The 16,426-nt window shown below is 44.9% G+C and overlaps 1 protein-coding gene across 1 annotated transcript in view; it reads left to right on the top strand.

Moving 5' to 3' along the window:
- Nucleotides 1-8,115: 8,115 nt before the first annotated feature.
- The window catches only part of TMEM35B (transmembrane protein 35B), a 39,338-nt gene continuing 31,027 nt past the window's right edge, over nt 8,116-16,426 (top strand). The window contains exon 1 of the mRNA XM_040424369.1: nt 8,116-8,275. Within this exon, the coding sequence (XP_040280303.1) occupies nt 8,168-8,275 (108 nt within the window). The 5' untranslated portion in view covers nt 8,116-8,167. The remainder of the gene's footprint in view (nt 8,276-16,426) is intronic.

The following is a 16,426-nucleotide window of genomic DNA, read 5'->3' as shown; positions in this document are numbered from 1 at the left end:
CCCTATTTCACCTTAAGGACCAGGCCATTTTTTGTAAATCTGACCAGTTTTACTTTAAGGCCCCTTTCACACGGGCGAGTATTCCGCGCGGATGCGATGCGTGAGGTGAACGCATTGCACCCGCACTGAATACCGACCCATTCATTTCTACGGGGCTGTTCACATGAGTGGTGATTTTCACGCTTCACTTGTGTGTTGTGTGAAAATCGCAGCATGCTCTATATTCTGCGTTTTTCACGCAACGCAGGCCCCATAGAAGTGAATGGGGTTGCGTGAAAATCGCAAGCATCCGCAAGCAAGTACGGATGCGGTGCGATTTTAACGCATGGTTGCTAGGTGACAGTCTATTCACTGTATTATTTTCCCTTATAACATGGTTATAAGGGAAAATAATACAATCTACAGAACACCGATCCCAAGCCCGAACTTCTGTGAAGAAGTTCGGGTTTGGGTACCAAACACGCGTGATTTTTCTCACGCGAGTGCAAAACGCATTACAATGTTTTGCACTCGCGCGGAAAAATCGCGGGTGTTCCCGCAACGCACCCGCACATTTTCCCGCAACGCCCGTGTGAAAGAGGCCTAAGTGCTGATAACTTTAAAGGGATTCTGTCACCAGGTTTGACCCCTGTCAGCTAAACATATGCTGATGTTCAGGGCGTCTTCACGATTCTTAATGTGGGTTTATGAATGTCATCTGTGGGCTTATTTAGCGAAAAAACTGCTTTTACTAACCTGTCAGTCAAACAAATAAGGTGCCCAAGGGGATGTTAATGGGTGCAAGATGCCCGCTGCACCCACCGCCGTTCGTGCCCAGCGCCGCCTTTCCAGACTTCTGCGCCGCCTCCTAATCCTCTGTGCCGCCTCTCGCTCTCCCTCCCTCCTCCTTCTGCTGTAAGATCTCACGCATACAGGGGTTGAGCGAAGTGCCGGCGCATGCGCACTTCGCTGTAAGAAGCCAAATGGAGAAGTCCGCACGGGCGCATCAGGCAGAGCCCTGTGCGCAAGCGCGAGATCTTACAGCAGAACGAGGGGGGAGGGAGGGAGGGCGGGCATCTTGCACCCATTAACATCCCCTTGGGCGCCAAATTTGTTTGACTGACAGGTTAGTAAAAGCAGTTTTTTTAGCTAAATAAGCCCACAGATCAAATTTATAAGCACACATTAGGAATCGTGATGAGGCCCTGAACATCAGCATATGTTTAGCTGACAGGGGTCAAACCTGGTGACAGAATCCCTTTAAAACGCTTTGACTTATCCAGGCCATTCTGAGATTGTTTTTCGTCACATATTGTACTTCATGAAACTGGTAAAATGAAGTAAAAAAAATTCATTTTTATTTATAAAAAAAAATACCAAATTTACCAATAATTTGTAAAAAATTGCAAAATTTCCAAGTTTCAATTTCTCTACTTCTATAATACATAGTAATACCTCCAAAAATAGTTATTACTTTACATTCCCCATATGTCTACTTCATGTTTGGATCATTTTGGGAATGATATTTTATTTTTTGGGGATGTTACAAGGCTTAGAAGTTTAGAAGCAAATCTTTACATTTTTCAGAAATTTTCAAACACCCAATTTTTAGGGACCAGTTCAGGTCTGAAGTCACTTTGCGAGGCTTACATAATAGAAACCACCCAAAAATGACCCCATTCTATAAACTATACCCCTCAAGGTATTCAAAACTGATTTTACAAACTTTGTTAACTCTTTAGGTGTTCCACAAGATTTAATGGAAAATAGAGATACAATTTCAAAATTTCACTTTTTTGGCAGATTTTCCATTTTAATAATTTTTTCCAGTTACAAAGCAAGGGTTAACAGCCAAACAAAACTCAATATTTATGGCTCTGATTCTGTAGTTTACAGAAACACCCCATATGTGGTCGTAAACCGCTGTACGGGCACACGGCAGGGCGCAGAAGGAAAGGAATGCCATACGGTTTTGGAAGGCAGATTTTGCTGGACCGTTTTTTTTGACACAATGTCCCATTTGAAGCCCCCCTGATGCACCCCTAGAGTAGAAACTCCAAAAAATTGACCCCATTTTAGAAACTACGGGATAGGGTGGCAGTATTGTTGGTACTAGTTTAGGGTACATATGATTTTTTGTTGCTCTATATTACACTTTTTGTGAGGCAAGGTAACAAGAAATAGCTGTTTTGGCACCGTTTTTATTTTTTGTTATTTTCAACATTTATCTGACAGGTTAGATCATGTAATATTTTTATAGAGCAGGTTGTCACGGACGCGGCAGTACCTAATATGTATACAATTCTTTTATTTATGTAAGTTTTACACAATGATTTCATTTTTGAAACAAAAAAAAAAAATAATGTTTTAGTGTCTCCATAGTCTGAGAGCCATAGTTTTTTTCAGTTTTTGGGCAAATATCTTGGGTAGGGTATAATTTTTGCGGGATGAGATGACGGTTTGATTGGAACTATTTTGGGGTGCGTATGACTTTTTGATCGCTTGCTATTACACTTTTTGTGAAGTAAGGTGGCGAAAAATAGCTTTTTTTACACCGTTTTATTTTTATTTTTTTACGGTATTCATCTGAGGGATTAGGTCATGTGATATTTTTATAGAGCAGGTTATTACGGTTATTATATACTTTTTTTTTTACTTAAAGGGGTTATCCGAGTTAACTTAACCTTATCTTTATGGCTTTATTTCTCCTATACCTTAGTTTTCCTAAATCACTTACTGTACCTATCTTGTGCCGTTTCTCTGCTACACTAAACAGTCATGTGACCGCCCACGTCATCAGCTGTGACGTTCCGTTGACATGGAGCTCTCTGCTTGTCGGAGTGACTAAGCCATGTCAACGGAACGTCATCAGCCTTGGCCACGCCCCCACCTCTCTGCATTACAGTCCGTGCGGCTGTGAGTTGATCGCGCATGCGCGATCCTCAGGCTACTTTCACACTAGCGTTCGGAGCGGGTCCGTCTGATGTTTCATCAGACGGATCCGCTCCTATAATGCAAACGCTTGCATCCGTTCAGAACGGATCCGTTTGCATAACAGTTTATTTCAGATCTGATTTTTCACTTCGGAAAACTCCGATCCGACAGTATATTCTAAACACAGAAGCGTTCCCATGGTGATGGGGACGCTTCAAGTTAGAATATACTGAGAACTGTGTACATGACTGCCCCCTGCTGCCTGGCAGATGCTGCCAGGCAGCAGGGGGCAGACCCCCCCCCCCTCCTGTATTTAACTTATTGGTGGCCAGTGCGGCCCCCCCTCCCTCCCCAGTATTAATTGTAACCAGTGCGGCCCCCCTCCCTCTATATTCATCGGTGGCCAGTGCGGATATTAAATATGAGCAGTGCGGTCTCCCCCTCCCTCCCTCCCCAGTATTAAATATGAGCAGTGCGGTCTCCCCCTCCCTCCCCAGTATTAAATATGAGCATATTCATGAGGGAGAGATGAGTCATTGTTGTTAGGCTACTTTCACACTAGCGTTCGGAGCGGATCCGTCTGATGTTTCATCAGACGGATCCGCTCCGATAATGCAGACGTTCGCATCCGTTCAGAACGGATGCGTCTGCATTAAAACTTAGAAAATTTTCTAAGTGTGAAAGTTGTCTGAGCGGATCCGTTCAGACTTTACATTGAAAGTCAATGGGGAACGGATCCGCTTGAAGATTGAGCCATATTGTGTCATCTTCAAGCGGATCCGTCCCCATTGACTTACATTATAAGTCTGGACGGATCCGCTCGCCTCCGCACGGCCAGGCGGACACCCGAACGCTGCAAGCAGCGTTCAGGTGTCCGCTCACTGAGCGGAGGCTGAACGCTGGCAGGCGGATGCATTCTCAGTGGATCCGCCTCCACTGAGAATGCATTGGGGCCAGACGGATGCGTTCGGGGCCGCTCGTGAGCCCCTTCAAACGGTGCGCACGAGCGGACACCCGAACGCTAGTGTGAAAGTAGCCTTACTGCTGCATGTAAACACAGCAATAACAGAACCTGGAAAAGGTGTAAGGATCGTTCTTTTTTCAAAAAATCAAGCTTGACTAATGTATATGTATATCCTGATTAATTTTGTTAGGTTTTATTTTTTTTCCCATAACTCGGATAACCCCTTTAAGTTTTACACAATTATTTCCTTTTTGAAACAAAAACTAAAAAATCAAGTTTTAGTGTCTCCATATTCTGAGAGCCATAGTTTTTTCAGTTTTTGGGCGATTATCTTAGTTAGGGTCTCATTTTTTTGCGGGATGAGGTGACGGTTTGATTGGTACTATTTTGGCGTACATACGACTTTTTTGATCACTTTTATTACCTTTTTTGGGAAGTAAGGTGGGCAAAATTTCAATTTCATCATAGTTTTTTATTTTTATGGCGTTCACCGTTCGGGTAAAGTAACATGACCGTTTTATAGATCAGGTCGTGGTGATATCAAACATGTGTAGGGAATTTTATTTTTTTCATTTTTAATCATTGATAAATGTGTTTTTTGATTTTTACTTTTATTTTACCCAGACCCACTTGGTTCTTGAAGATCCAGTGGGTCTGATGTCTGTATAATACAGTACACTATATAGTGTATTGTACTGTATAAATACTAATATATCACCCGTAGGTGGTATTGGACATCAGTGCTGGGATTACAAACTAAACAACTACTACCCTCTAAGTAGATTAAATAAATAGGTAGATGGCACTTAGAAAGAAAAGGGGGGGGGAGTGGTTCAGAGGATTATATGAACTCACAGTGTGTCAGCCGACTATCTGTGTAAAAAGGATTGAATATATGTGCAGTTATTGCGGGCATAAACGTTAGATGCTTGGAAATAGCAATGCAACCTGTACCTGAAATCCTTCTGCTTTACTTTCCTTATTGGTTTTAGGGTGTTCCCCTTCCTTCTTTGTCACTTCTTTCTTTCTTAACTGTTATCCTTGGTCAGTGTTTAAATAAGAACGTCCTCCTTGCTCACCTACTAGCACGGACGCTGCCCCGGCCGGAAGCACGCGCGGTGCGAGGGAGCTTGTTGTTTTGGTTGCCCGGAGAACCGCTTCGGTGACGTCACCTCTGAAGATACCATAGCCTCCGTGGGACAAAAAAACTCCTGTATTGTACTGTATTTTACTTACACTTTGAACAGATCTATGCCTTTAGCACAGATCTGTTAGCACCATGGACAGCAGGATGCCTGAGAAGGCGTCCTGTTGCCATGGGAACCTTCCCCGTCTGCCACAACTGAGCAGACGGGGAAGGAGGGGGGCTGTCTGGGAAAGGAGGGGGGCTGTCTGGGGGAGCTCTCTGACTGTTAACCTTTTCCATACCGCGGTCCATACGGACCACGGTATGGAAAGGGTTAAACGGCTGCCATCGCATCACAGATGTCAGCCGTTTATACCAGAGTGTCAGCAATGTGCTGACACTCTGGTATATCCACTGGACGCCAATGATTATTCAAGAGGAGGCGGGTGGGGGATCGCGATCCCGCCTGCCGCACCCCCCTCCCCTGCACCTCCCGCCGACATAAAATCATTCAGGGGTGCAGGGGGAGGTGAAAAATATATATTTTTGGCATACTAAAGTTTCTGATCCCCGCGGTCAGAAACTGCAGAAAGCGCAGCAAACTGCAGGTCTGAATTGACCTGCGGTTTGCTGCGATCGCCGACATGGCGGCAGTGATCGGAACAACACATGACGTACCGGTACGTCATGTGTCCTGAAGAGGTTAAGTAACTTGAGGGGTGTAGTTTCTACAATTGGGTCATTTATGGGGGTATCCACTATGAAGTCCCCACAAAGTGACTTCAGACCTGAACTGGTCCTTAAAAAGTGGGTTTAGGCAATTTTCTTAAAAATTTGAAGAATTGCTTCTAAACTTCTAAGCCTTCTAACGTCCTAAAAAAAAAAATTATTACATTTCCAAAATGATGCCAACATAAAGTAGACATATGGGGGATGTTAAGTAATAAATATTTTATGAGGCATCACTTTCTGTTTTAAAAGCAGAGAAATTGAAATTTAGAAAATTGCTAATCTTTTTAAATTTGGGATTTTTTCATAAACAAAGGTGAAATATATTGACTCAAATTTATGACTATCATGAAGTACAATGTGTCACGAGAAAACAATCTCTGAATGACTTGGATAAGTAAAGGCGTTCCAAAGTTATTACCACAGAAAGTGAGATATGTCAGATTTGCAAAATTAGGCCTGGTCAGGAAGGGGGCAAATGGCTCAGATGGGAAGTGGTTAATACAGCATCAGCAAAGTGTATATTAGACAAATCTCATGTACACTTTGCTTTTTTTCTTCCGTGTGGAAATTGACCTGCCGAGCGGATTTTAAAATCTGCATCATGTCACTTGTTTGTGCGGATTTCACCCTTTTTAATGGAAGACTGAGATCTACGCCAAAATCGCATAAAATCCGCAAGTAACATATGTGAATTTTGATGCAGATTTGGTATGGAAACACACAGAAATTTCTATAAGGCCTCTTGCACACGACCGTGGTTTTGTTCCGCATCCGAGCCACGTTTTTTGCAGCTCGGGTGTGAACCCATTCACTTCAATCGGGCCGCATAAGATGGAAACAGCACTCCGTCTGCTGTCCGCATCCGTTGCGTGGCCCCACAAAAATTATAGATCATGTCCTATTCTTGTCCGTTTTGCGGACAAGAATAGGCATTTCTAAAATAGGCCGTCTGTTCCGTAACGCAAATTGCGAAAGGCACACGGGCGGCATCTGTGTTTTGCGGACCGCAAAACACGGCAAGTTCGTGTGCAAGAGGCCTAAGCTAAGAGCTCATGCACACAATTGTTTTTTGCGTTCTGTATACGGACCGTATTTTGATTCCATATACGGATCCATTCATTTCAATGGGTCCGCAAAAGATGCGGAAAGCACTCTGTGTGCTGTCCGCATCCGTTGCTCCGTTCCGTGGGGCCGCAAAAATTATGAGTCTTGTCCATTTTGCGGACAAGAATAGTCATTTCTATAATGGGCCTCCTGTTCCGTTTAGCAAATTGCGGAAGGCACACGGGCGGCATCCGTTTTTTGCGGATCCTCAAAAAACGACACGTTCGTGTGCATGAGCCCTAACAACACCCTTGTGCATTTAGCAGTGCAAGGCAGTGAAGTTTCTGTGGATTTTTGTGCTGCTTTTCTAAATCCACACCCGCAGGTCAATTTCCTCATGGAAGATTTCCACACTGTGTAAGGGCTCATGCACACAAACGTTTTTTGAGTTCAGTATGCGTTACTTATACTGAACCATTCATTTCAACGGGTCAGCAAAAAAAACGAAGTGTGCATTCCATATTTCTGTTCAAAGATAAAACATGTCCTATTATTGCCCGCAAATCACGTTCCGTGGCTCCGCAAAAAAAAAACTGAACACATACAGAATTGACTCCGTATCCGTTCCGTTTTTGCAGAACCATCTATTGGAAATTTTATGCCCAGCCCAATTTCTTCTATGTCATTACTGTATATGCCATATAGAAACGCAACGGAACCGGAAACACTACTGAAACAAAAAAAGAAACTGATAGAAACGGCCCGCAAAACACTGAAAAAGCCATACAGTCGTGTGCACATGAGCCCTAAATGAGATTTTGGAAATATCATCCACTTAGCAAGGACTATATTACGCAGCATGTATTACACACCGTGCGCAGATACCCTAATTGGGCACCAAATGTATAACTGACTTTCTATGTGTCATACTGTGGCTCAAAATGCAGGCCTACATGTAGGGCATCTATGAGGTGACATCTTGTACTGTCACATACATTTGGTGCTAAATAGGCCTTGCTCGCCCCGTTCTGGGAGCCCCTCAGAACAAGCCGGTGGGGATATACTCGTCTGTGAGGGTCTCGTACTTCTCCTTTATCTATGGAGGTCGGGGTGACACTATGAGGTATTCCCATGCTTGCTCGCCCGACTGCATAGCTATGTACTAAGCCTCAGCCCCGTAGGCCCCACATGTCGCCACACAAACAACATTCTGGGCGCGTATTCCACCCGGGGTCTCCGAGGCCAAAACACGGGTGGAGACTGGAAAGCGCTTTCGTCCAATGGCCTGCAGGGAGGACAATGGAGGGAGCGGCTCCCGGGCTCGGTGCACTCCTCCTCCCTGCTCCAAGGCTCCACTATCCTGAGCGGGAGGGCAGAAGACAGCAGCCATGGCCATTGTATTCACGGCTATCAGGGTCCTATTGGGGTTCTCCTTCGGTGTCGCGGGAGTGGTTAAGCTGACAGACCAAGTATCAGCGGAGGTGTACCAACAAATGGTAAGTGTGCCACCCCAGTGCTGTGCCCTCATCTGCTCGTGTCATGGCAGGGGTGTCAAGTATTGGCGCCCCTTTTAATGGCCTCAATATGGGCTGAAAAAAATGCGGAAAGAAATCCTGCACTTAGAGCCAGGTCTGAGCCTTACTGGTCTTGTACTGGTGGAGTGTGTTTTAGGATGTCCTCCTTTATAACTGTATTTGCTTCTGCCAGCTATAGTGCCATCACACTGCATGCAGCTGTATAGCAGTAGACTGAGAAGAGACAGGAGCAGGTGACAGTCTAAAGTCCCACAGGTGACCAAAGCGGGCCACACAGTAGCTTATCCGTAAACGGAGCGTATCATGCACCCATATAGACAGCACAGGGCAGGTTTATTAGTACTGCCATGGCCAGGCTACCCCAGGAGCGGGGATTGGAGACGTTCCTGGGTATGAGAATTAGGTGAAAGTGAACTAATGTGCGTCCCTCTTGTTTGTCCGCTGTGCCTCAGTTTGCCTTCATGGACGTATTAAAATGTCACCTCAGGATACGGGTCCATTCACACATCCGTGTGTGTTTTGCGGATCCGCAAAACACGGACATCGCCGGCACTTAATAGAAAATGCCTAATCTTGTCCGCAATTGCGGACAAGAATAGGACATGTTCTATTTTTTTTTGGGAAACGGGATTGCAGACCCGGAAGTGCGGGTCCGCAATTCCGGATCAGGGCCGCACATTGTGCTGCCCCATAGAAATGAATGGGTCCGCAATTCCGTTTCGCATAATGCGGAACGAAGTTGTGGACATGTGAATCGGACCCTACATCTGTTGCTTCAGCGTTACACAATAAGGCCTCATGTACACAAACGGCTGTTGCCCGGCCATTCAAGTTGAATGGTCCGCAATCCAGAGCTGCGGCACGGAAGCACTACAGAGTGCAATTTGCGGTCCCCAATGCACGGAACGGCCGCACAACGGCTGTGTGCATGAGGCCTAAGGCCGAGTTCACATCACAGTTTAGTTTTCCGTTCTTCTGATCCATCAGAAGAACAGAAAAACAAAGATTAAAAAAAAACCCAGATCCTGTATTTTAGGCATTCGTTATGCTCAGTTCAGTGTATTTTGTATAAGTTTTAGCCATTTGTTTGCATGCAGGACGTTTTTTTCCGTGTGAGATAATGGATTGCAGACGGAAATGGCTAAAACAGATGCCAAATGTGCATAAATGATGCTTTATAGGGATCGACCGATATTGATTTTTTTTAGGGCCGATACCGATAATCTATGAACTTTCAGGCCGATAGTCGATAATTTATACCGATATTCTGTGAATTTTCATTTTTTTTTAAAAAAAAAAATTCCTACACATCTGCTGAAAATGAATGTTTATTGTTAACGTGTATTATTTTTTTTTTTTTTTTTTTTACTATTAGCCCTCTTAGGGACTAGAACCTTTGTCCTATTCACCTTGGGACATCTGGTCTTGGTCTTGATAATAAGTGGCAAGCTTTATCGACAATCAGTGACTTTTTCGGGTTGTTCATAATTATTGGACCGAATATATGGTGTTATATCGATCATTTGCTTCCAACATAACCATTGGACTGAATATATGGTGTTAGATTGGAATATCGATCATTTGCTTCCAGTATTACTGATTATTCTATACTAACATTACTCTATATTTGATAGTCAGTTGTATATTATATTGCTATTAGACATCTGTTATCCATTGTTTTATTTATCTGTTTTAGTAACAATAAAAGCTCAGGTTTGCTTTAAATACATGGTCGCGGTTTTCCTTGAGTGCCCTGTTTATCTATATTATACGTTTTATTGTATTGAGTGAGTGGTCTCAATTTACAGGAGCACCTGGTGGTGTTCAGTGCCCCTAGTGCGACATGTTACCTATTATTGAATAGGACTTCACACTCTCCCTGCTGCTCTGTGCACACAGCAGCAGGGAGCCGACTATGGCAGCCAGGGCTTCAGTAGCGCCCTGGCTGCCATGGTAACCGATCGGAGCCCCAGGCTTACACTGCTGGGGCTCCGATCAGAACTTCCACTGAGGAGGAGGGGAGAGGGAACCCTGTGGCCACTGCCACCAATGATTAATACTGGGGGGCTTGGGTGGGGGGCGCGCTATGCACCACCAATAATTAATACTTGGGGGGCTTGGGTGGGGGGGGCACACTGCACCACCAATAATTAATACTGGGTGGGGGGGTGGCGCACTGCACCACCAATAATTAATACTGGGGGGGCTTGGGTGGGGGGGGCGCACTGCACCACCAATGAAGATACCTCTCTCTCATTAATTCATATACAGGAGGCGGGAGCGGGCAGCAGAATCACATAGCCGGCTCCCGACCTCTATGAGCGGTAGCTGCGATCCGCGGCAGTTGAGGGGTTAACTATCGCAGCTACTTGTCATAGAGGTCGGGAGCCGCTGTAACGTTATATTTCCCCAGTCGTCTCCATGACACCACATCCTGAGACTGTCTTCCTCTGATAGGACAGGAAAAAACACAGAGGTTTAAAACCCCACCCCTTCTCTCAATCGCCAGTGTTTTTTCCTGTCCCATCAGGATAGGAAGCAGGAGAGGTGTATGGAGGCTCTATACGGGCCCACCTGCATGTTTCAGGCCGAGGTCGGATCCGTAGGTTCGGCTCTCCCTCCTTCTCCCATGGCCTGTGCTCGGATGCAAATGGTTGCGCTCCCTGCGAAGATCCCCTCTGCGGCGGTCCAGGGTGATTTCATGCAGAGGGGAAAGGAAGATGGCGGCCGGAGCGGCACTAGGATGTGTTCCCGCCGGCGCATGGCGTTATTTCCCTACCTCCTGAGATTTCCCTACCCTCGCACACCTCCTCACGTCATGTCCGGTGCGACCGGAAGGGACGAGGGTAGGGAAATCTCACGAGGTAGGGAAGTATAACGTTACACCGGCTATGTAATTCTGAAGCCAGCTCCCGCCTCCTGTATATGAATTAATGAGAAAGGTATCTTCATTGGCGGCGCAGCGGCCACAGCCCCTCCCCTTCTCTTGTCCTGCCTCCTCTCATTGGTGGCAGCACCAGCACAGGGGGGAGGGAGACACTGCTTCCTTCTCCCCTGTGCTGCTGAGGGAACACTGAGAGCGCTGACAGCAGCGTGATCCGTGTTCCCGATACATTACTGGTATATCGGCAAAATAGATACCGATAACGTTCAAAATCCTGAATATCGGACGATAATATCGGTAAAATCAATAATCGGTCGATCCCTAAATTGCTTTAAATACAAAATCCGTTTGTTTGTTTTTTCTTCTGACGGATGGTGATGTGAACCCGGCCTAAGTTCTGCCCTATGGTTCCTCTCATGAACTTGTTCTGCACCATTATTGCTCGTGGCCATATATCTTATGCGTGTATACCGTGCACATGAGATTCGGTGGCCTTAAGACCCCCATACACATTAGTGCATTGTTGGCCCAACTGGACATTTTTGGTAAGACTGGCCAACAATCTAACGTAAGTGTGGAGCTCTCTAGAGAAGGATCTGGCAAATTGAATTTTTTCACCTTCTCCTTTTGCTCTCTGTGACTGGTAGCAATTAGGGATGAGCGAACTTGTCAAGTTCGGCGTACAAGGTTCTGGTTATTTAAGAATTATAGGTTCCGCTAGATAACCCGAACGTTATACGCCGAACTTGAAATCACAAGTTTGCTCATTCCTACTAGCAATATTACATACACTCAGCTGAACCAAACACGTATGGGGGAGTTGGGGGGAGGGGGAGAGTTTTTTTTCGGCCGGTCAATACTTTGACCTGCAGCTATTGAAGGTGTATCTATTTTACAAAGAGGTTAGTACAGCGTACATCATGACATGCTGTGTTATGGCGGTATTCTTCCTTTTCCTGCACTTTTGCGCTTTTTTTTTTTGGCTACTTTTTTTCTTCAGCAAAAACACCGGCTCCAGGTGTTAGCTGAAGGTACCTGGGAAAGATTGAACGCAGGCCGCACAAGCCTTATTTTTGCTTCTGCTGTTTTTGTCCATTACGTCAGGGCTGTGGAGTCGGAGTCGAGGAGTCAGAGGTAATTTTGGGTACCTGGAGTCGGAGTCGGCAAAAAATGAGCCGACTCTGACTCCTACTAGATTTAAATTGGAATAATAAAAAAAAAGCAAGTTTAAATGTCCCAATTCTCAAAGTTATAATTAATTACCGTATTTTTCGCCTTATAAAACGCACCCGCCCATAAGACGCACCTAGGTTTTTGAGGAGGAAAATAAGAAAAAAAATAGGTGTGCTTTTGGTGGGTTTTGAACTAATGGTGGTCGGGGGATCTGCGGATGGCACTGTTATGGGGGATCATTGTGGGGGCATCTGTGGATTGCACTGTTATGGGGGCATCTGCGGATGACACATATACAGCATCTTATCTTATGTGTCATCCACAGTTTCCCCCCCACCCCCATAACAGTGTCCCTGTGTAGTGAATGGGGCCCGGCATCTGTTTCTGTAATGGCAGCGGGGCCCGGTGCCTGCTTCATTCATAAAGTGGGCGGAGCAGGCGCGTAACGTAGTGAGCTACGCTACGAGCGCCCACCCGGCCTCCTGACTGCCAAGAAGTTAGTAGTAAGTAGTACAGCGCTAGATTTAAGATGATTGGAATACTTTAACAATACCCACAAGTTAGATATGATTACTGTATACTACAGTGAGCGGGGCCCGGTGTAGTAGAATACAGTGACTGGACCATAAGATGCACTGCTCCCCCCCCCCCCCCCCCCACACTTTTGCGAAAAATACGGTACTTCTCTACTGTAAGAATAAAGGCCAATGCATGCAGTGCGTGACGTTACCGCAAAACGAACACGTTAAGTGACCATGAAGAAGCATGCTTTTCATATGCTTCACTATATGGCACGCAACGCACAGTTAAGGAGCGGCAATACTTATACTTTCCGCTGTTACAGGGAACGCAACACCCATGGTTAATCTAGCCTCTCACTGATAACTGATTGCAGGACTGGAGACACTTGTATAAGGGAAGGGAATGGATAGTCAATAGTTCAAGACTGAAGCTGTAAACCATTTGAAAAACTGCTGTCATTCAGCTAAAGCTATAAAACCTTGTAAACTCAGATTGTTAGCTTAAACTTTAAACATGACTATGGGATTCTACTAGGGAAATCATGTCTTACAATAAATGCCCCTTCCTGCATCCCCCCACTGCCCGATCTTCAGCAGAAGATCATCACACAAAGGAGAAGGCAGCAGCTTCCTAGCCAGTAGTTCGGTGGTAATGACATGTATGTTGCCTTTCTTTCCTTCAAGGAATGTATAAAATACATTCGCATATTAAATACAGAGGAGTCGGGGAGTCGGAAGTGCCAAAAACTGAGGAGTCTGAGTCGGAGCATTTATCTACCGACTCCACAGCCCTGCATTACGTGGAAACGGAAAATAACGGAATGCCTAGACAGAATGCTTCCTGTCCTAATAGAAGTCTATGGGAAAGCATAACGGATCCGTCTGGGTCCCGTTATGCAAGACAGAAAGGACTTTGTTTTCCGTCTTGCATAAGGGGACCCAGACGGATCCGCTTTGATTCCCATAGACTTCTATTAGGACGGAGAGCAAACGGAATGCATTTTAAAGGCTTCTGTTTTGCATTCCGTCATAATGCAAGTCTATGGGCAGAAGAACGGATCCGTCCTTCCGTCTAATGGATTCCGTTATAGCATGGTTATAACGGAAAGCCATAACGGAATCCCAACGCTAGTGTGAACCCACCCTTACTTGCTTTTTTTTTTAAATACTCTGGAAGCGTTTGGTGTTTTCAGGCCTTTTCACATCACCACCTCAGTAGGGAGAAAACACTAGTGACATAATGGGGGTCATTTTTTCCAAACCTGCTTTTTACACCCCCTGCGATGCCAAAGGAGTTGCCTAATTTATGACAAGGCGTGCCCCTCGTCATAAATTAAGCGCAACTCCACCAGTCCATGCTATCTTTTATTCTTGTTTTCAGGTGTAAAATATGGCAAATTTTCCAAAGTCCCTTCCCCTACCACGCACCCGCCTATTCCAAGTGGCGAGCATGGCGTACAAATGCTTATGCAACAAAACATTGTCGCACAGGCATTTAAGAAGTCGTTAGGTAGAACTTTTTAAACTGTCATAAAATGTTAGTACATGACCCCCACTGTGTGCACAAAAACAAGAAAAACTGCAGGTGGCAAAAAAAACAACCTTACTGGTAAAACTAACAAACAAAAGAAACACTCAGGCTACAGTCACACAAAGGACACACTGTCAGTTTTTCATGGCCATTTTGCTTCAATGTGCATTCACAGCAGTGCCCTCAGTATATTTTATGTGCCCCCTCGACATCAAATGGCCCCCATAGTAGCCCTGGTATGAATAATGTCCTCTTAGTGCCCCCCAGTATGAATAATTGCCCGCATAGTGCCCCCTCAGTATGAGGCCAGTGTCGGACACGATTGTTACTGGCTGCAAGTCTACTGATCTGAGCTCATACGGATCTATTATGCTGTCAGGTCAGGTCATTGGACCTTTGCATAGGCCGGGACTCTGTAGTGTGGGTGCATGGATGTGCCCAAATTACGCTCACGTAAAACTGACCTTAGGCTAAGTTCTTGGCTGTACCGCAGCATAGTGCACTTTCCATGCTGTTTGTGCTGTGGATTTGCCACAGATTTTAACCTCGAACATGTATGGCTGCTTTAAACCGCCACTGTCAGCATGATCAACCCTATTAAACCAGGCATATCTCTTTTGTCTCTAGGGTTAATAGTTGCTGAAAAATATAACGTTATGCTAATGATCTTTTTGTTTTGTGCACCAAGAGACTGGCTGTAGCGCCTGGAGCACAGCAAGTGCTACGTCCCTGTGTTCTGTTCACTCTCCATTTGACTGACTGGGCTCTCACGCCAGCTGAATGACATGGCGCTTGCACAGTGGATCAGATGCTGCTTGGGAAGCTCCATTGCGCAAGTGCTTAGTCGGCTCAGTGACTCGGCGCCCGCACAGTGGATCTGATGAGCGATTCTTTCAAAGCTCATCAGATCCACTGCGCAGACGCAGAATCACAGGTGTAATAGTGTTGATCATGCTGACAGAGGCTCTTTAAACCAAATCTGTCACCATGATTCTTGACGATTATCTCCAGTATTACATGAGTAGTAGGGTTGTTGCGGGTATCGAAATTTCGATACCCAATCTATACTTTTGTCCCGGTATCGTATTGGGATTTCCATTTTTTTTCTATACTAGGCTGCGCAGTCTAGTATTTCTGAACATGAGCGCGCTGCTGTCGGGGAGCTCATGTTCTCTCAGCAGCACAGGGGGGAAGGAAGCAGTGTCTCCCTCCCTCTGTGCCGCTGCCACCAATGGGGAGAGAGGGGCGGGCGCACTGCGCCACCAATGTTAGTACTTTTCATGGGTTCGGACTTTAACCACTTCCCATCTGGGCCATTTGCCCCCTTCCTGACCAGGCCTAATTTAGCAAAACTGACATATCTCACTTTATGTGGTAATAACTTTGGAATGCCTTTACTTATCCAAGTCATTCAGAGATTGTTTTCTCGTGACACATTGTACTTCATGATAGTCATAAATTTGAGTCAAAATATTTCACCTTTATTTATGAAAAAATCCCAAATTTACCCAAAAATTTGAAAAATTTGCAATTTTCTAAATTTCAATTTCTCTGCTTTTAAAACAGAAAGTGATACCTCATAAAATATTTATTACTTAACATTCCCCATATGTCTACTTTATGTTGGCATCATTTTGGAAATGTTGTCATTTTATTTTTTTAGGACGTTAGAAGGCTTAGAAGTTTAGAAGCAATTCTTCAAATTTTTAAGAAAATTGCCAGAATCCACTTTTTAAAGACCAGTTCAGGTCTGAAGTCACTTTGTGGGGCCTACATAGTGGATACCCCCATAAATGACCCCATTGTAGAAACTAAACCCCTCAAGTTACTTAAAACCGATTTTACAAACTTTGTTAACCCTTTAGGCGTTCCACAAGAATTAAAGGAAAATGGAGATCAAATTTTTAAATTTCACTTTTTTGGCAGATTTTCCATTTTAATCCAATTTTTTTCTTTAACACATCGATGGTTAACAGCCAAACAAATCTCTATTTATTACCCAG

Source organism: Bufo bufo, chromosome 3 (assembly GCF_905171765.1).
Source record: "Bufo bufo chromosome 3, aBufBuf1.1, whole genome shotgun sequence".
Classification (NCBI taxonomy): domain Eukaryota; kingdom Metazoa; phylum Chordata; class Amphibia; order Anura; family Bufonidae; genus Bufo; species Bufo bufo.
Note: the sequence above shows the minus strand (reverse complement) of the source record. Positions and strands in the feature narration are given on the sequence as shown.